General features: G+C 42.1%; 3 protein-coding genes across 6 annotated transcripts in view; 2 read left to right on the forward strand and 1 right to left on the reverse strand.

Annotated features, from left to right (window-relative positions):
* On the reverse strand, positions 1-3,103 carry LOC117773904 (ras-related protein Rab-39B-like). Its single transcript, XM_034605745.1, has 4 exons — positions 2,849-3,103; positions 1,728-1,961; positions 1,209-1,479; positions 1-797 (listed from the first exon to the last, which is right to left on the reverse strand). Exons 2-4 carry the CDS (start codon positions 1,940-1,942, stop codon positions 642-644), a joined length of 642 nt encoding a protein of 213 aa, XP_034461636.1. The 5' UTR covers positions 1,943-1,961; positions 2,849-3,103; the 3' UTR covers positions 1-641.
* The window catches only part of LOC117773903 (ras-related protein Rab-38-like), a 13,654-nt gene continuing 591 nt past the window's right edge, over positions 3,052-16,114 (forward strand). Inside the window, exons 1-5 of the mRNA XM_034605743.1 lie at positions 3,052-3,178; positions 4,817-5,019; positions 5,985-6,115; positions 7,781-7,918; positions 9,605-9,839. Coding sequence (XP_034461634.1) covers positions 3,066-3,178; positions 4,817-5,019; positions 5,985-6,115; positions 7,781-7,918; positions 9,605-9,766 — 747 coding nt within the window. The 5' untranslated portion in view covers positions 3,052-3,065 and the 3' untranslated portion in view covers positions 9,767-9,839. The remainder of the gene's footprint in view (positions 3,179-4,816; positions 5,020-5,984; positions 6,116-7,780; positions 7,919-9,604; positions 9,840-16,114) is intronic.
* LOC117773892 (phosphatidylinositol-binding clathrin assembly protein-like) overlaps positions 13,041-16,114 on the forward strand; it is a 25,844-nt gene continuing 22,770 nt past the window's right edge. For 2 of the 4 annotated variants that reach the window (XM_034605721.1, XM_034605724.1), the window contains exon 1: positions 13,041-13,978. In XM_034605721.1, the coding sequence (XP_034461612.1) occupies positions 13,849-13,978 (130 nt within the window). In that variant the 5' untranslated portion in view covers positions 13,041-13,848. The remainder of the gene's footprint in view (positions 13,979-16,114) is intronic. The other 2 variants (XM_034605722.1, XM_034605725.1) reach the window with 1 other exon arrangement.

Genomic DNA, 16,114 nt, shown 5'->3' on the forward strand with positions numbered 1-16,114 from the left:
AGGATTCCCGGTGGTACTTCTCTGTCGTCTGTTTCGTACACTTTCAAAAGACGCGCATAAATACAGACCAAATGAACGCAGATTACGGAGAGAAGGCTCTTTACGTTTCCGTATACGTACCTAACATTGAGCATAAACGAGCCTTATGTCTTTTTAACCAATCTACAGTTCAGGCTCACAGTTGAACTTGCTGTATCTGATTCCTGTAATTAAAGCTGCAGCTATCAGCCAGTTCCACGCTTCTCACAGGAAGTCGTACCCACTCGCCAAAGTTACATTGAGCAGGAACAGACAAGATTAGGAGTGAGAATGAAAGAGGCTCAATTCTCCATATTTAAAAGTCAGTGAACCATCAAACTCATTTTGAAGCTGCTATTTTAAGGTTTAAAAGTGACGTAATGTCCCCCCCCCCCCCCCCCCCACACACACACACACACACATATGCACACAGATCAGTGAGGGGGCGGAGGATGTCTCCTGTGCTTCTCCACCTGTTCGGAGGATCAAAAAAAGGTCCCACGTTCGCCACAAACAGGCACTGACAGTCAAAACGATGTCTTGTGTGTAGAAGGAACATGTTGACACTGCCCACATGAAGTATTCACCCCCCCCGTCACCCCCTCATGCTGCAGCCAGGTAGATCAGCAGAGGCACTGCCGGCTGCGTTTGGTGACCTCCTCAGAGGAGTGGACGGTGTTGGGAACGATGCCGCTCTTGACGCCCTCCCAGCCGTCCTGGATCTTGATGTCCCCGCTCCGCACCAGGTCAAAGATGTCCCTCGTCAGATCCACGAAGGCCTGAAGTAAAGACCAGAAGCAAAATGACACCTGGATAATTCATCAATACAAACACGTGGAGCTGAGACGAGGAGTCAATTGACAAGACAATGAATTGATAACATTTCCAATATATAAATATGTTTTTAAAGCAGATTTTTGAAATGACTTTTTTCTTTTGATATTTTTTGATATTTCATTAAACTAATAATTAAATGAGAATTTAAATGAGAATAATCAGCAGATTAATTCACTGATGATTAAAATGGTTGATTGTTGCACTACAGAACTATTTGTTTGGCCTTTATCCTTGACTGTTAAAGTTGTTTTAGTTTATGTTGCATTGAATTCAAATAATACAAATCTCCTTCTTTCTTGTGTAGAAAACCTGTGACATCTGATCCAGTGGTGAGTTAGAGGTGCATGTGTCACCTTCTCCACGTTGATGGCGTCCCGCGCTGACGTCTCCACGTAGCACAGCCCGAAGGCTGCTGCCAGCTTCTCCGCCTCCTGCCGGGTGACCTGACGCTGGGCCTCCAGGTCACACTTGTGACCCACCAGCAGGAAGACGATGCTGTGAGGCTGCACGTGGCTCTGAGCCTCCTCCAGCCAGCTGTGGACATTTTGGAAGGATCTGCGGTTTGTGATGTCAAAGAGCAAGAGACCACCCACTGAATTGCGGTAGTAGGCTCTGGTGATAGACCTGGAGGAATAAATGAATTAATAGATAGATAGATAGATAGATAGATAGATAGATAGATAGATAGATAGATAGATAGATAGATATATAGATAGATAGATAGATACTATGGATAGATAGATAGATAGATAGATAGTTTTGTAAGAAAAAAACAACTACCAATAAATAAATAAGGTGAAGAGCAGCAGAGAGCTATGCGAGTTTAGTTTATAGGTCACGATGCAGTTTAGTGTTTAGAGTTTCATCTTTACCTGAACCTCTCCTGTCCGGCAGTGTCCCAGATCTGAAGTTTGATCCGTTTGCCCGGCTCGATCTCCACCAGCCGGGAGAAGAAGTCCACCCCCACAGTGGGGTCTGACACCTGGGCGAAGCGGCCCTCGGTGAACCTGCGGATCAGACACGACTTGCCGACTGTGGAGTCTCCGATGACGATCAGGCGAAACTGATAAAGCCATATCGTCTCCATGTCTCATGGGAAATAAGATCTGTAGCAAAATTCAGAAATAATCACTCAGTTACTATATTTTTCATACTGGGGCATCAAAATGTTGAATGGATGTAAAGTTTACCATAATATAAAGGATCAGATTTTCAGAAAAAAATCACTGCAGAAATGGCCTTGACGAAATATACAACGTAAACATGGTCTTCACCTTTAACTGCAGTTTTCCCTTTGTCACAATATTAAGCTGTGAAAAAATATACTGTTTTATTTGTAGGTCTTTTTACGTACATGAAACAGCAGGAAACCATGTGTCCATGTCATTGTTAAATATTAAAGTAATGATTGTGACACAGTCAAACATTATTATAAGACCAAAAAGTATAGAAAATTGAAACATATGAATTAAATCAGCTCTGATTTAACTCACTTTAAAGCTTCTACTCAGAGTTAAACCAACAAGGAAAAAGGGATGTGTTTAATCCCCATTTTCTTTTTCGGATGACTCACAGATCAATGTGCAGTTAATCCACAGACTGTGTTGACCACATGTTATGATACTGAGATTATCACAGGAAGAGAATAACAGGCTCAGCTCATCTCAGCCGTGTGCATGTGATTCACAGTAGTGATCTAATCTGAGGGGACGGACGGGAGGAGGAGGGAGGCCACTCCTCTACTACTCAGTAAACACACTGCCACAGTCATCCCCCAGGTGGCTCGCAGACAGGTTGCTAAAAAGCAAATGAGGCCCTGAAGGTAGAAAAGTGGTTCGATATGAGATTCACAGAAGGCCTCCAGCTGCAGCCATAACAACATATAAGTTTACAGCAAATCATGAGGCCCTGCCCTGTTAGTCTAATGTCAGTTTATGAGTTTATTATTTACTTGAATAATTCATAATAATAAAAACAGCAGGTGATGACTTACCGTAAAGTTATCGGCTCAGTATGTGTAAAAAACAAACCCCATAGCGATGGTTGTGTTTTCAGGAGATGATGGTCCGGACTGGCTGCTTCATAAATTACATCATATTTATAAACGTCCCTCTCGTCTGTCGTCAGTATTTTAAGGTGGAATCGTCCGGCTGTGTGGTGGTGATGGTTAAAGGAAGCAGAGCGGCTGCTGTGTCCGTGAAGATGTGCTGATGAAATGGCAGCAGGACACAAACAGCAGCATCACACATCTCCCCCTCGCCCTCATCAGCACCATTACCGTAACTGTACACACAGAGGCGCAGCAGCATCAGCAGAGCTCACAGTGAGGCCTTCACAGACTGTGGGAACAAAAACACATGAACATGGGTTTAGTTTTGATGCGTGAGATGACAGACAGTTTTCTTTGTTGCTGTCATTTAAAAAAAATATTTTGTTCTTAGCTTTATTTAACCAGTAGCAGGCAACAACCAAGCTCCTCTAACCTCAAACTTTAAAGAAACAAACAATGAATTCTAGATAAAAGGATAAAAACAAATGTAAATGCAGTAAAAAAAAATACTCATTCTATTTTACATTATTATTTGACAAACAACTTTAGATTTTAATAAAAAAAAATTATCTTAAGAATATCTACTGTATACTATTGTATTGCTCGACCTTAAAGAACCTTGGTGAACATATGTTGTGATTTGGTCCCATAGAAATAACATTGAATTGAAATGTTTGAAAATGAAAATTAATGTTGGTATTAGTGTTAATGTCTTAAAGTTCATCCAACATTCATAAAAGAAAAAACATACAGTGCTGTGCACTAATATAGGCTACAAAAAACTGACACCTTTTGGTGTATTACATTCACTCTGAATTACAGTCAGGGGTCGGTCAAATAAAAGAAATTAAAAGTCACAACTTGACAGCTTTTATGGATCTAAACATACAATTATTTGAAATACGTTTGTGATTAAATGGCAACCCAATGGTGAAAAAAATATTTAAGGCCTAATAGAGCAGTCGAATCAGTGCTGGAAAATAACCAAATACATTTATTCAAGTGCAGTAATAAAGTACAGTTTTGAGGTAATTGTACTTTACTTGAATGTTTCAACTTCATACTTCTTCTTGGATGTCTTAGTACATACCAGACAGCTGTGTCACAATTGAAGATTTTATGTATAGAAAAATACTGTTCAGCCTCTAAATATGAAGATTACAATATGATATTTTGTTTTAGCCTTAGTATTTAAAGTTTAGACATTAGAGATGACGAATTTCAAATAATTTTATGTGATTTTAATATTTTATTTTCATTGGCCTTTGAATAATTTGTGATTTAATGCTTATTGATATTTCAATGCTTTTCATGTATTTTCCACAGGTTGCAGATCGTAGTGTGTTCTAATTTTATATTTTTTTATTTGTAATAAGAATATGCTTCATCCTTGATCATTAACTGGTAACCAAACTATTATAATCTAATTCCAACCATATTTAAAGTTAATGGTTTGATAAGCGCAGCCTCCAACAAATTTGATAGTTAAATACTGATTACACATCAATGTATATGTAATAATTGTGTCATTGTGTGATATACAACAGGGTAGTAAATTTAACATAAAGAATATTTTTACTTTAGTTCATTTTTGAATACTGGACTGTAACTGTTTGTGGTATAGGTCCTGAGAACATCTTTCTGCCTGAATCTCTTGTTTACGATGAGTACTTGAACGCACCAGCTGCTATGAACAGCTGTATTGAAGTTGCTTGCAGAGTGAACTGCTTCAGACTGAGAAGAGAGGAGGACTTCAGAGATCACTGCATTATATTTTAGAAGAAAGGAAATGTCCTATTTATAATATTTTTCTACTTTCAAGGACTTTACTTTAACTAGTTCAGTCGTGTTTTTTTTGGACTCAGTAACTAAGTTTTCTTCATTATACTGAGGAGGCTGTTCTTCCTGCAGGGCTGCAGCCATGCAGCAGGAGCTGTTGTTCAAAGTGTTGGTCATTGGGGACCTGGGGGTCGGGAAGACGTCCATCATCAAGCGGTACGTCCATCAGATCTTCTCCCAGCACTACAGAGCCACCATCGGGGTGGACTTTGCCCTGAAGGTGCTGCAGTGGGACCACGACACAGTGATCCGGCTGCAGCTGTGGGACATAGCAGGTCGGTCACACTTTGTCACAGGTTTATTACACATCAGGTGACTGTTACAACTGTGTGTGTGTGTGTGTGTGTGTGTGTGTGTGTGTGTGTGTGTGTGTGTGTGTGTACTCATTTCCAGCATAAACACTGACCTCAAGCTTGATCCTAATGAGGCTAAACCTCATTTCTGAGGTCCTGGCTAAAGTTAGGCGTAGGCCTGAATTAGTCATGGTTAAGGTTAGAAATAAGGTTTTGGTTAGGGTGTCCACAATGAATGAAAGTCAATGCAAAGTCATAAAGGACAGCTGTGCAAACACATGTGTGGGTGTGTTTGTGCTTCAGCAGCTTTTAAAACAGGTCAGATGTAAAAGCTACTTCTATATGGGTTTAAGAGCCTTTTTAGGAGAGGGAGCACATGTAACTTAATAACATAAGTACTAACTGGACAGTGCCGGTAGATGTCTCAGTTTATCATGCAAATCCCTGAAAGTTGTGTTGTCTTGAAAGTGATTTCCAGTGCAATCACCTCAGCATCTGGAAACAGTACAGGATAAATGGAATTGAGCCTCTAACACAAGCTAAATGTGAGAAGATGAAGTGAGCGACGTGAACTCCCAGTGAAAGAGTGTGACAGTGGACTCGTGCACTGGTCCCTCCCTGTCATTTTCGTGTCTAGTTGAGGAATGTAGATCTTGTGGCTGGCCGTGACTCAATTGACCCCATGGTCATAATATCACTCACATGACAGCGACTAATGTAGAATATACACACACACACACCTACTCTTATACCTGTCAGTAATGAACGTGTGCTGAGTTGATTTCATTTTCTGGAACTTTAAGGTAGCTTCACATCCAGCATTACTTGTGTGTGTGTGTGTGTGTGTGTGTGTGTGTGTGTGTGTGTGTGTGTGTGTGTGTGTGTGTGTGTGTGTGTGTGTGTGTGTGTGTGTGTGTGTGTGTGTGTGTGTGTGTGATGCCTCCCAGGACAGGAGCGGTACGGGAACATGACTCGTGTCTATTACCGGGAGGCGGTGGGAGCACTTGTGGTGTTTGACGTATCGAGGGCCTCTACGTTCGAAGCTGTGCTGAAGTGGAAAGACGACCTGGACTCAAAGGTCAGATCACAGCTCCGTGAGCTCCACAAAGAAGTCGACCCACCGGTGGTCCACATCTGGCAGAGAGACTCAAACTCTCCTTGTCTCTCTGCACCTTTTTTAAAGGTGTAAATAAAAACCATAATGAACATACCTGCACATGCTGGGCCACGACCACACACTACAACAATTCATGTCAAGGTTATGTTCAAAGCAAGCATAATGTTCATGGTTGTATAAGATTTAGTTCTACTGAAAAGGAAAGCACAGTAGAAATGTTTTTCTTCAAGCACTGGCATTGAAAGCAGTTGGTGATGCATCATCCACTTTACAGTTTAGTCCCATTCACGGGCTGCATCCCAAGGACTCAGTCTACAAAGGCCACATCTTCATTTACTCCTCCGTCTTAGTAGACTGCAAATTCAGAACCGAAATGAGACGGCAGATTTGGCCGATTTTCTATTTGTGTCACCAGCTTGTCCGCCCCTTGCCGGCTGCACTTTCATACATAGCTTGTTACCTTTGTCATCACAATGAATCCTGGACGGACTGAAAGGGGTTCCACTTGTTGGATCTTTTGTTGCTCTGGAATTGAAGGCCAGATTTCTCTGCCACGTTTGAAGGAGCCTTTGAAAAGGGACAGACTATAGATGTGATGCAATCAATCTTCAAATGCAGCCATCGAAGGATGCAGCCCTTGAATTGAATCTGAGCCTCCCCTCATACAAACCTTGGAAAAATGAAAGAGAATTAGTTTTGCTTAATTCCTGGATTCCAATGTGTTTAAAATCATCATTTCCGTTTGCGATAAACAATACTTTCATAAAGCACAAGTTTAGACGAGCGGTTATTCGACAAATGAAAATCTAGCCACATGCAACACAGACGTAGGATCCATATTTTACTACAGTGATTTGTATATCTCTTAATACTGTCACTAAATGGTGAAAGTATCATATGTCGTCAGAATTTCCGAATTTCTGATTGTATATTGTACAGAGGGAAAAATTTAAGTACAAATATGACAATTATAGTACTTTTGGTAATGCTGAGGGGGATCTGGTACAGATTGATGAACAATTCCTCTGTTTCTGAAAAGAGAGATGTTAATGCTGTGCCAACTAAATCTATTTTTGATTCTTATTTTGTTTATTTATTTATTGGTAATTTGGATGACCTGAAGTTTTTTATTAAGATTGAGAAGTGTTTGCAGAGGAGGTTATAATTTCACTGTGTCTCTTGTGTTGGTTTGTTTGGCCTTGGCAGAGGCATGCACTCTACTGAATGCAACTCTAGTTATTTATGATTCATATTAAGAATTTAGAGGAATATAGTTCACCTCTGTGAATCACTGTAGCTCTCATGGCGGTGTTGCTATAGCTGCAGCGAAAGCAAATAACACGTCAATGTTGATTTCACATCTTGGCTCTGCGTGCTGCCTCCAAGTTACTGAAGGTTTACCTTTCTGAAACTGGAAATTCAGCACAATTAGGGACCAATGTTCCTGTTGAATAAGTCAAACAATTATTTATTTCATTTTCTAAGCGTACAATGACACAAATCCCTTCAAGTAAAGATAGATAAGACAAGGGTCATTTACATACATTTAATGGTTAAACCTTTGGCCTGTAAGGAAGTTGCACTTTTCCACAACCATCACGTAACCCATCTCTCTTCTTTCATAAGGTGACTCTAAACAATGGGAGGCCAGTTCCCGCTGTGCTCCTGGCCAACAAGTCCGACCAGCTGGGTTCCCAGCAGCCCAAACTCGACTCCTTCTGCAGGGAAAATGGCTTCGTCAGCTGGTTCGAGACCTCTGCAAAGGTACAAGAGGGGAGACGTGGGACATATGAGGCAGTTACTGAGGGGAGAGGGGAGATGTGTGACCAAGGAGGTAGTTACTGAGGGGAGAGGGGAGACGTAGAAGGTAGTTACTGAGGGGAGATGTGTGACCAAGGAGGTAGTTACTGAGGGGAGACGTGGGACGTAGGAGGCAGATAATGAGGGGAGAGGGGAGATGTGTGACCAAGGAGGTAGTTACTGAGGGGAGATGTGGGACGTAGGAGGCAGTTACTGAGGGGAGATGTCTGACATAGAAGGCAGTTACTGAGGGGAGACGTGGGACCAAGGAGGTAGTTACTGAGGGGAGAGGGAACAGGTGTCAGTTACTGCAGCTGAATTTCTGTCCAGGTGTTTTGACTTGTTCCAAAAAGTCAAATCACAAGGGAAAGAAATTCAGAGTTAAATCAATGCCATAGTGATATTTTGCATTGACTTTGATATAATAGATTTGTTGGGTTTCTCTTTAATATTGTACGGGCTCGACCTTATTATGTTAAGTGCCTAAAAGGGATAGTTCACCCAGAAAGGAAAATTCACTCATTATCTACTCACCACTAAGCCCTAAAAGTCCACCAGAAGTGGCTAAGCTGGCGGACGTTAGCATGTCCGATGGTCCCTAAACGCACCTCCTCAGAAGATATCAGTGGACTTTAAGGCTAAAAACACGATGTAAATGACCTCGTTTCGAGTCGGATATGAACGTCGGTGCTTGCGGACACTTGGATGACACCACACGAGCAGTATGGAGGCATGTTATGTTTTTTCTGTTGTTTTATTACGTCTGAAGCTTTGGTCACCATTGACTTCACTTGTATTGGATTCTGCTCTAACACTGTTTACCCCTGAGACTCCTAAAGTGTTTTGTGGACTAAAACACTTGCCTGTGGGGTTTTTCACTGCTGACACTAAAAGCAAGAGAACACTATTTGAGAACTAGAGGAGCTTCTGCAGTCTGGTGTGAATTATTCCTCCGTTTCTTTCCCTCTCGTGTGGGACCTGTCTAATGAGTTACGCACCAGAGTGCAAGTCAGAGACGGCAGCGTTGGTTGGTGAACATGAGAGAGCTCAGCACACAGGTCAGACAGATTAGCATACAGAACAGTGTGTGACATCCCGGCTTCTAATTAGTTTTGTGGGCAGTGTCCAAATGAAAAAAAGAAAGAAGAAATGACCAAAAATAACCACAGAAAAAAAGAACAGTTTTATTATCGGAGCTACAGTACGTGTGAACGTTTTTGGATTCTCATAGAGCAGAGAAATCCTGTAATACTAAGATAAGAAACTAAGATAAACCATCAATTCTCTGATGTTCTGGTGTTAAAGCTAAAATACTTTTGGAAAAGGAAATAACTCAATGATCCTCTTAGAATATATGATTCTGAAGCAATAAATCATTGGTGCAACAGCTTCACTTGGTCTAAAATGACCAGGAGCTTGTGGATAATGGGACTTTTTTCAGAAGACATGATGTGCTTCTGGTAAATACATTTATAATTGCAAATCCTTTAAATCATTTGGGGTCTGTGTTCCTGAATTAAAGCGAGTGGAGAGTGTAGAGGCAACAGTTTGGACTAAAACACTGGACTGATGAGCTCAATTTAGTTGCCCACTATAGTAACAAAAAAGTACATGATCTTTTTACATGTGTTTTTTTTTTTCCTGTCACAGGAAAACACAAACATCGAGGAGGCGGCCCGCTGCTTGATCAAGCACATCCTGGACATTGAGGAGAGTACGATGATAGAGCGAGACCCCGGCTCCCTCGTCCTGTCCGGATACGCCAACGCCACAAAGGATCACCTCAAATGCTCGTCCTGTTCGAAATGGTGACGAGTTTCCGCCCAAACCAAGGAGTTAACAGCTGTGAGGCCACGGCCACAGAGATGGGTTCAGCTCAGGGACTGTGTTCACTCTGCAAGCCAATGTGTTATCTGTCACACAAAAGAATGGGTGTTCAAGAAATTACTGACATTTTTTCCAAAATATTCTAAAAAATGTGTTGTTATTTAATATTGTGTTGGAACTATTGGAAATACTCAACTTTATATTCTTTATATTTTTGTCATAAACCAAAACGTATATTTCACAGCCATGGAAAAAAAAACTATTTGTTTGCCTTCCTTTTCCACCACAGAATTTTACAGAGTCTTATTTCATTTATATTTATATAATATTATAAATAGGCTATATATCCTAATGTTTAATAAATCACTACATTGGTAGAATAAATTCTAGTACACATTGTGTTTGATATGCTCAGTTTCCGCATCCTTCTTTTCTTGCTTTGACCATATCTGACACTGCGACTCTGACATTTGGCTGAAGTGACAGCTCCCGGTGATGTTGTTTCTGTAGCTCTTACATAACTTGGACAAAAAAGAAAAATCCACATTTTGACATTTTGATCTGTGGTGTGCACACAGAAATATTCAGCCTTCTTGTTTTCTTTGACCTTTACCTCAGCCCACCTTAATGCCATCTTTATCAAGTCAGGGTGAGAGAAATTAAATCTTTAAAATCACGAACAAGGACATAACTACAAGTCTGACCATGTAGAGTGGGGTTTATCTGGACTAAAACACACAGATCAAAGTGTGAGGGTTGTACTCAGCAAACACCTGAGATGTTTTCACCAGTTTAATCATAACTTCAGCAGTGATGATGTCATGAGAAGCTGAATTTGTAAAGACGGACGACACCCGCTATCCAGAAATGAAGCCAAAATATTCTGGATATGAACGCTGCCATCTTGCACTGATTTTATTACCTTTACCTTTTGAACATTCATTACGTTATAGCTTCATTTATAAATTGATAAAACTCAATGCCCCTTTTTTTGCTCATCAGTCTACACAAGTAAGTAAAATGATCCAGAGAGGAGCACATGGCCCAGCGCAGCCCCCAAACATGAAATATCATTGCCTTCTACCTGAGGGAAAAGATGATAGATAACTGTTAATATCAAAACGTCTGTATGAAGTGATTGATTCCCCAACAATTACATAAGATGAATAAGAAATGACAAACAGAGACGCAAAAAACGACAACAGACAGATAAAACGTCCCCCGAAGTGACGCAGCATGATCACAAAGAGACATAATCAGGGCTTCAAATTTGCCTTGACACATTTTTTCCAATCCGTGCTCCCTTCCTCTTCTGAGTCTGTGCCCCAGTTTGCATATTTGCTCCCCTCGTGCTTTGAATTATTTGGCGTGTTCCTAATCTTGGCTTAACCGGTTCCTCTGGGTATTAACCCAGCAGGGTTTGGGCAAAAGTATGTTGTGTGGACTCAGAAAGTTAACTAGCCCCCCAGTCTGTCACCACAAAAGTCATAGTATCGATCTGCTGAAGATCACAGACGTATTGTACCACCTGAGTAAAGAGCATGCATCCTGTGCATTAACAACTGGCCTGTAAATATGTGAAGACATTTTCATTCACGCTGATCATAAACTGATGGGCTGGAAAATCTGTTTTTGCACGCTGCAGAGGAAGAAAACTCACAGGACTCCTTTACAGTCGGAAACAAACATGTGGAGATAACGGAGGAGAAGCAATTTAGCAGATATGTCCATTAAATTAACAACGTAATTAGCTGATAAAAGCTAAACGCTATTAGCAAATTGAGAATTCCTTTAATTAGAACAGCCCTGATGAAGTATCAAGCCCTTCACCAAGTCTCTTGGTTCTCCCAGCGCTGCTCAGTCCTCTCATGATATAGCATTGTATGGGTTTCACTCAGTGGTCGTCCTCTAAATTCCAAAATGAAAGTAAACATTGTTAAAATGACTTTACAGCAAACCTGATAAACTGTTGAATGTTTTCTCGGTATGAGGCGTCGTCTTCCTTTTTCATTTCCAGTCAAGAACCTGATCTGTGGCGCTCAGAGACCACAGCACAGCCTTTGTGGAGTCGGCCTCGAGTGTCATTTCATATTCCATGTTTTCAAATTAGGCATCTGCTTTATGTTTTATTTCGCTCCCTTTGATGTGTAATAGCCCGGCCTTGTAATGCAACACATTGGAAACGGCGTTCTCTGCGGATCCAGACGCCATGCAATAAAAATGCATGTGTGGTTATATAACACTGCACCATACATATTCAAAGTACATATATCTGTATATTTGTAAAATATGTGGTTATTCACACTCATGGGAATTTTGTGATGCAATCAAATAAATCTTAAGGCCAAGGGGCCCCTATTGTCTCTGGGGCCCCAGGCACATTCCCATTTTGCCTGTGCTATAATCGATCATTGTGAGAATCAAAATGAGTAAAGGTATTTTTTTTTTTTACCATTTTACATTTTGAGAATGAAGTAGAAATGCTGAGATAATCATTTTTGACTTTATTCTCGACATTTTGACCTAATTCTTGACATTTCGACTATATTTTTGATATTTAATTAAAAAAATTGGACATTTCAATTTATTTTTCACAACTTTTCGATGTTATTCATGGCATTCTGACTTTAATGTCGACATTTAAAAATAATATTTGAAATGCCAAAAAATATCATCTTCTGATTTAGTTTGACTTTAATCTCAACATTTCAAATATATGTTTGACATTTCGACTTTATTCTCAACGTTTCATTCTTTTTCTCAACATTTCACCTTTATTCTTGAAATTTTGACTTTATGCTCGACATTTGACTAAATTCTCGACATTTCGACTTTATTTCAAACGTTTCAAACTTCGACCTCAGGACAATTGTCGTCATTTCAAAAAATCTGCATTTCAATATTCTTTAAATGCAAAAGGGAAAAAACAATCCTCCTCCTCTCATTTGTCTCCTGCCTGCATTTCACATACAACCCGGTATATTTCCATTAATAATCAAGGGGCAGATATGAATGCACCTTGCGATGACACGGATTACCCTCAGTGTGTCAACATGTCATTGGCCAGCAGGTACTCAGGGAGAGTTTGCAGCGGGGTGATGAACCAGCTGATGCACCCCCCCCCCCCCCCCTTCGCCTTGAAAACCCGGGGCAGCCTTCTGCTTTAAGATGCCCTCCCCCGGACCCGAGAAGTGGCCCAATCGCCCTCCTTTCCCAGTCACCTGATTCCATGTACTGCCATTTTACGCACAAGTTTGACTGATGAAAAAAAAAAAAAAAACCCCGGTGTCGGCCTATCGGCAACCTGAACACAGAAATACACCCTTTTGTAAGAAGATGAGAAGGACCGGATAGAAAGAAGAAAAAAATAAAAAAAAACCCGGCGGAGGTTGTGTGCAACCAGCGCGGGGAGCTGTGAGGATCAGACTTGGGGGGTTTGCGCTGCGATCTGTGCGCACATTCAGAGGAGGAACCGGGTGAAGAAGAAGAGGAAGAAGAAGAAGAAACGAAAGGGGGGGGGGAAGGACAATACTGGCTTTTTTTTTTAATCGTCTGTGAGAAATGACGCTTCACTCGTAGGGGATGCCGCATAGATTTGATGATAGTCACCGGTAGTCGGCTGCGATTATTTCGGATTCAACCCTCGTTCGGGCGCATCCTCCGGCACCTCACCCTCTGCCAGCGGCTATTTCAGGGACTCCACATTGTCTTATATGCAGGATCACCAGATCGGACATTGATTTATTCAGGGGTTACATTTGATTTCTGCAGCCGGACCCTCCTCATGCCTTCGACTGAATTTTAAATCGCTTCCCTGGATGTGACCGTCTCACGTTGAATTTTGGCCGCCGCATGAATTCTCCCACCGGATCCTGGTCTGTGTTCTCTCCGCTGTCCTCCTCCTCCGACACCCCCCCAATCCTCGCAGAGGGCACTACCCTCCTCCCTGCCGCTAAAGACATTTTGATCGTCCTCCCCGCTTCCCCCCCAGCCGGACTCGACCATCATCACTCCTCCTCCTCCTCCTCCTCCTCCTCCTCCTCTTCCTCCTCCACCTCCTCTGGAACATGTCGGGACAGTCTTTGACGGACCGGATCGCCGCCGCGCAGCACAGCATGACCGGGTCTGCCATCAGCAAAGCCGTCTGCAAGGCCACGACGCACGAAGTCAGCGGACCCAAGAAGAAGCACCTTGACTGTAGGTTAAACATGCCATCACTAGCCTTGCATGCATTGCTTTCCCTCACAAAGGGCAGCTTGTATAAACAGCATCTTATTATCCCCCCCCCCCTCTCTCCTCTTTCATCCGGCCCAGTTATGTTTGCAGCCTCTTTAATTAGCCACCGTTAGATTAAAAATGGGTTTTTTTTACGCACGGAAAGCTAAACCCTCCTCAGTGTATCCAAGCAGTAAACGTGAAATCCAGGCGAGGGGGGGCGCACAGGCGGCCACTATCTGTGCATGTCATTCAGGGGAAATAGGCCACTCACTCTGGTACAGGCTAATCATATTGCAACCAGCCGCTTTACAGTGTATAGGCCCATCCATTATTAACGCCACTATCTTCAGCAGCACTATTATCCTCTGGAGACACCTCATGCAGAATGGGCTTTTATTCCTGCAGTAACATTTTTTCCGCTCATTTCCAGAAATCCAAGTTCACTGCCACGTCCTCTGCTGCATTATTATCATTAATGAATGTGTCAGTCCTGAGGTGCAGAGAGTCGGCGTGTCTGTACTGTGTCTGTACTTTGTGTGTACTGTGTGTACTGTAGCCGTGATGGTGGGTGTTACAATGGGGGCTTTTCTGTTTTTCCTCTCGGTGTCACCACAGATTCTCTTATCTTCCCATCCTGCTAATTACCTGCAGCAATTATACACACATGGGAGCGAGAGGATTCCTCACATGTAGATTTTGCCAGTGATTATTAGGTTACGTGGCTTCTCTGCCTCACCATAATTACTTGACATGATCGATAGAGAGCACGGTGCTGCCAGTCAGACTCACATGGCAGGGGGGGTGCAGACAGACAGACAGATGGGCAAAAAGCAAGACGGCTGATCAAGGGGGGGAAAAAATGTGGATGCATCAGTCGGGGAGAAACAACGAGGCAGGTAGCCAGACAGCCTGAGAGTCAGTCATCCAGCTACACACCCAGCTAGTCAGCCGGCAAGTTTGGCACCGGATTAGTCAGTTGTGTCCACAGCAGAGGTGACACTGGGAATTCTGGGGCCCATACCAGATTTGCCAGCAGGTGCTTCAACGCTATACATTTAAATTAGGGGCTGTATCACTTTGCAGGACTAGAAAGGCCCTAAAAGGTCCAGAGAGCTAAGTTTATATCTGCATTTATGAGAAAATAAGCCATTTAGTGACTAGAATTTCAACACATGGGTAATTACTGCTGCTTTGATGTCACACAAATCTGCTTATCATGACGTTGACCACCACCAAAGGGCTAATTAATGTGGTTTACAGAGGTACGGCTGCCATTTGTGAGGCTCGTGTTCTAGATTTTGTTGCGCCATTCTCAACAGGAGCAGCGTGGAAACCCCCGCTAGTACAGAAACTGGAGGATTTCTACAGAGAGCGCTGACTACTGACCTAATTTCTGCAGAAAATCGAGCCAGTTGATGATTCCAAATGAAGTATTGTGTGTAAAAGGCATATAATCAGATGAAGTGCACGGTTATTGGTTTACTACTGCTTATTACCAAGCCGCAGTTTGAGAAGACCTTGTTACGAGTGCAGATATTAAATGCCAGAAGGTCGTCCACCTTTGTCACCCGCCATGAGTCAGAGATTCTCGGAATCCATAGCGATTGTCTCTCAGATATTCTGAAAATAGCAGAGGGCATTTATGTGACAAATTGTCATCTAACAAAGTGGTGATAAAATGGTTTGTACCACCACTCTGGAGAATGACGGCGTTTCTCTCACAATGAGTCAGGTTGTCCTGGTCGAGGCGGTTACATCAGGCGTGTGTTGTTCTGATCCCAATCTTATTCTGATCATTTGTAGAATAAAACGCTCCGAAGCAGAAACTGCTGGCTTGGCTGCGTTCACCCCTCCTGGAAGCTCGAATTTAGTTTTTAGTTGAATGAGTGTTTTGTTGTATAGCCATTCAAATGCAGCTGTTCTAATATCCACGGCTAGCTTCCACAATGTATATTTCCTGTAAGAGTTCCTCTCCTCTCTACACAGGAAATGATATACAGTTTTCTATCCGTCTTTTATTGAGAGGTGAAACTGCACTTTATGGTTAAAGAAGGGCGCAGGAAGACGGTTTGTTTGTAATCCGGAAGACGCTAATGGCACTAATCCCTCCACTGT

The sequence above is a fragment of the Hippoglossus hippoglossus genome, chromosome 14 (assembly GCF_009819705.1).
Source record: "Hippoglossus hippoglossus isolate fHipHip1 chromosome 14, fHipHip1.pri, whole genome shotgun sequence".
Taxonomy (NCBI): domain Eukaryota; kingdom Metazoa; phylum Chordata; class Actinopteri; order Pleuronectiformes; family Pleuronectidae; genus Hippoglossus; species Hippoglossus hippoglossus.

What these genes read in the sequence shown, in the direction of transcription:
- LOC117773904 (XM_034605745.1), bottom strand. Translation starts at nt 1,942, where the DNA reads ATGGAGACGATATGGCTTTATCAGTTTCGCCTGATCGTCATCGGAGAC. An exon ending in GCCGGACAGGAGAGGTTCAG is followed by an intron (nt 1,480 to 1,727) that starts GTAAAGATGAAA and finishes TTATTCCTCCAG; the next exon opens with GTCTATCACCAGAGCCTACT. An exon ending in ACGCCATCAACGTGGAGAAG is followed by an intron (nt 798 to 1,208) that starts GTGACACATGCA and finishes TCTTTACTTCAG; the next exon opens with GCCTTCGTGGATCTGACGAG.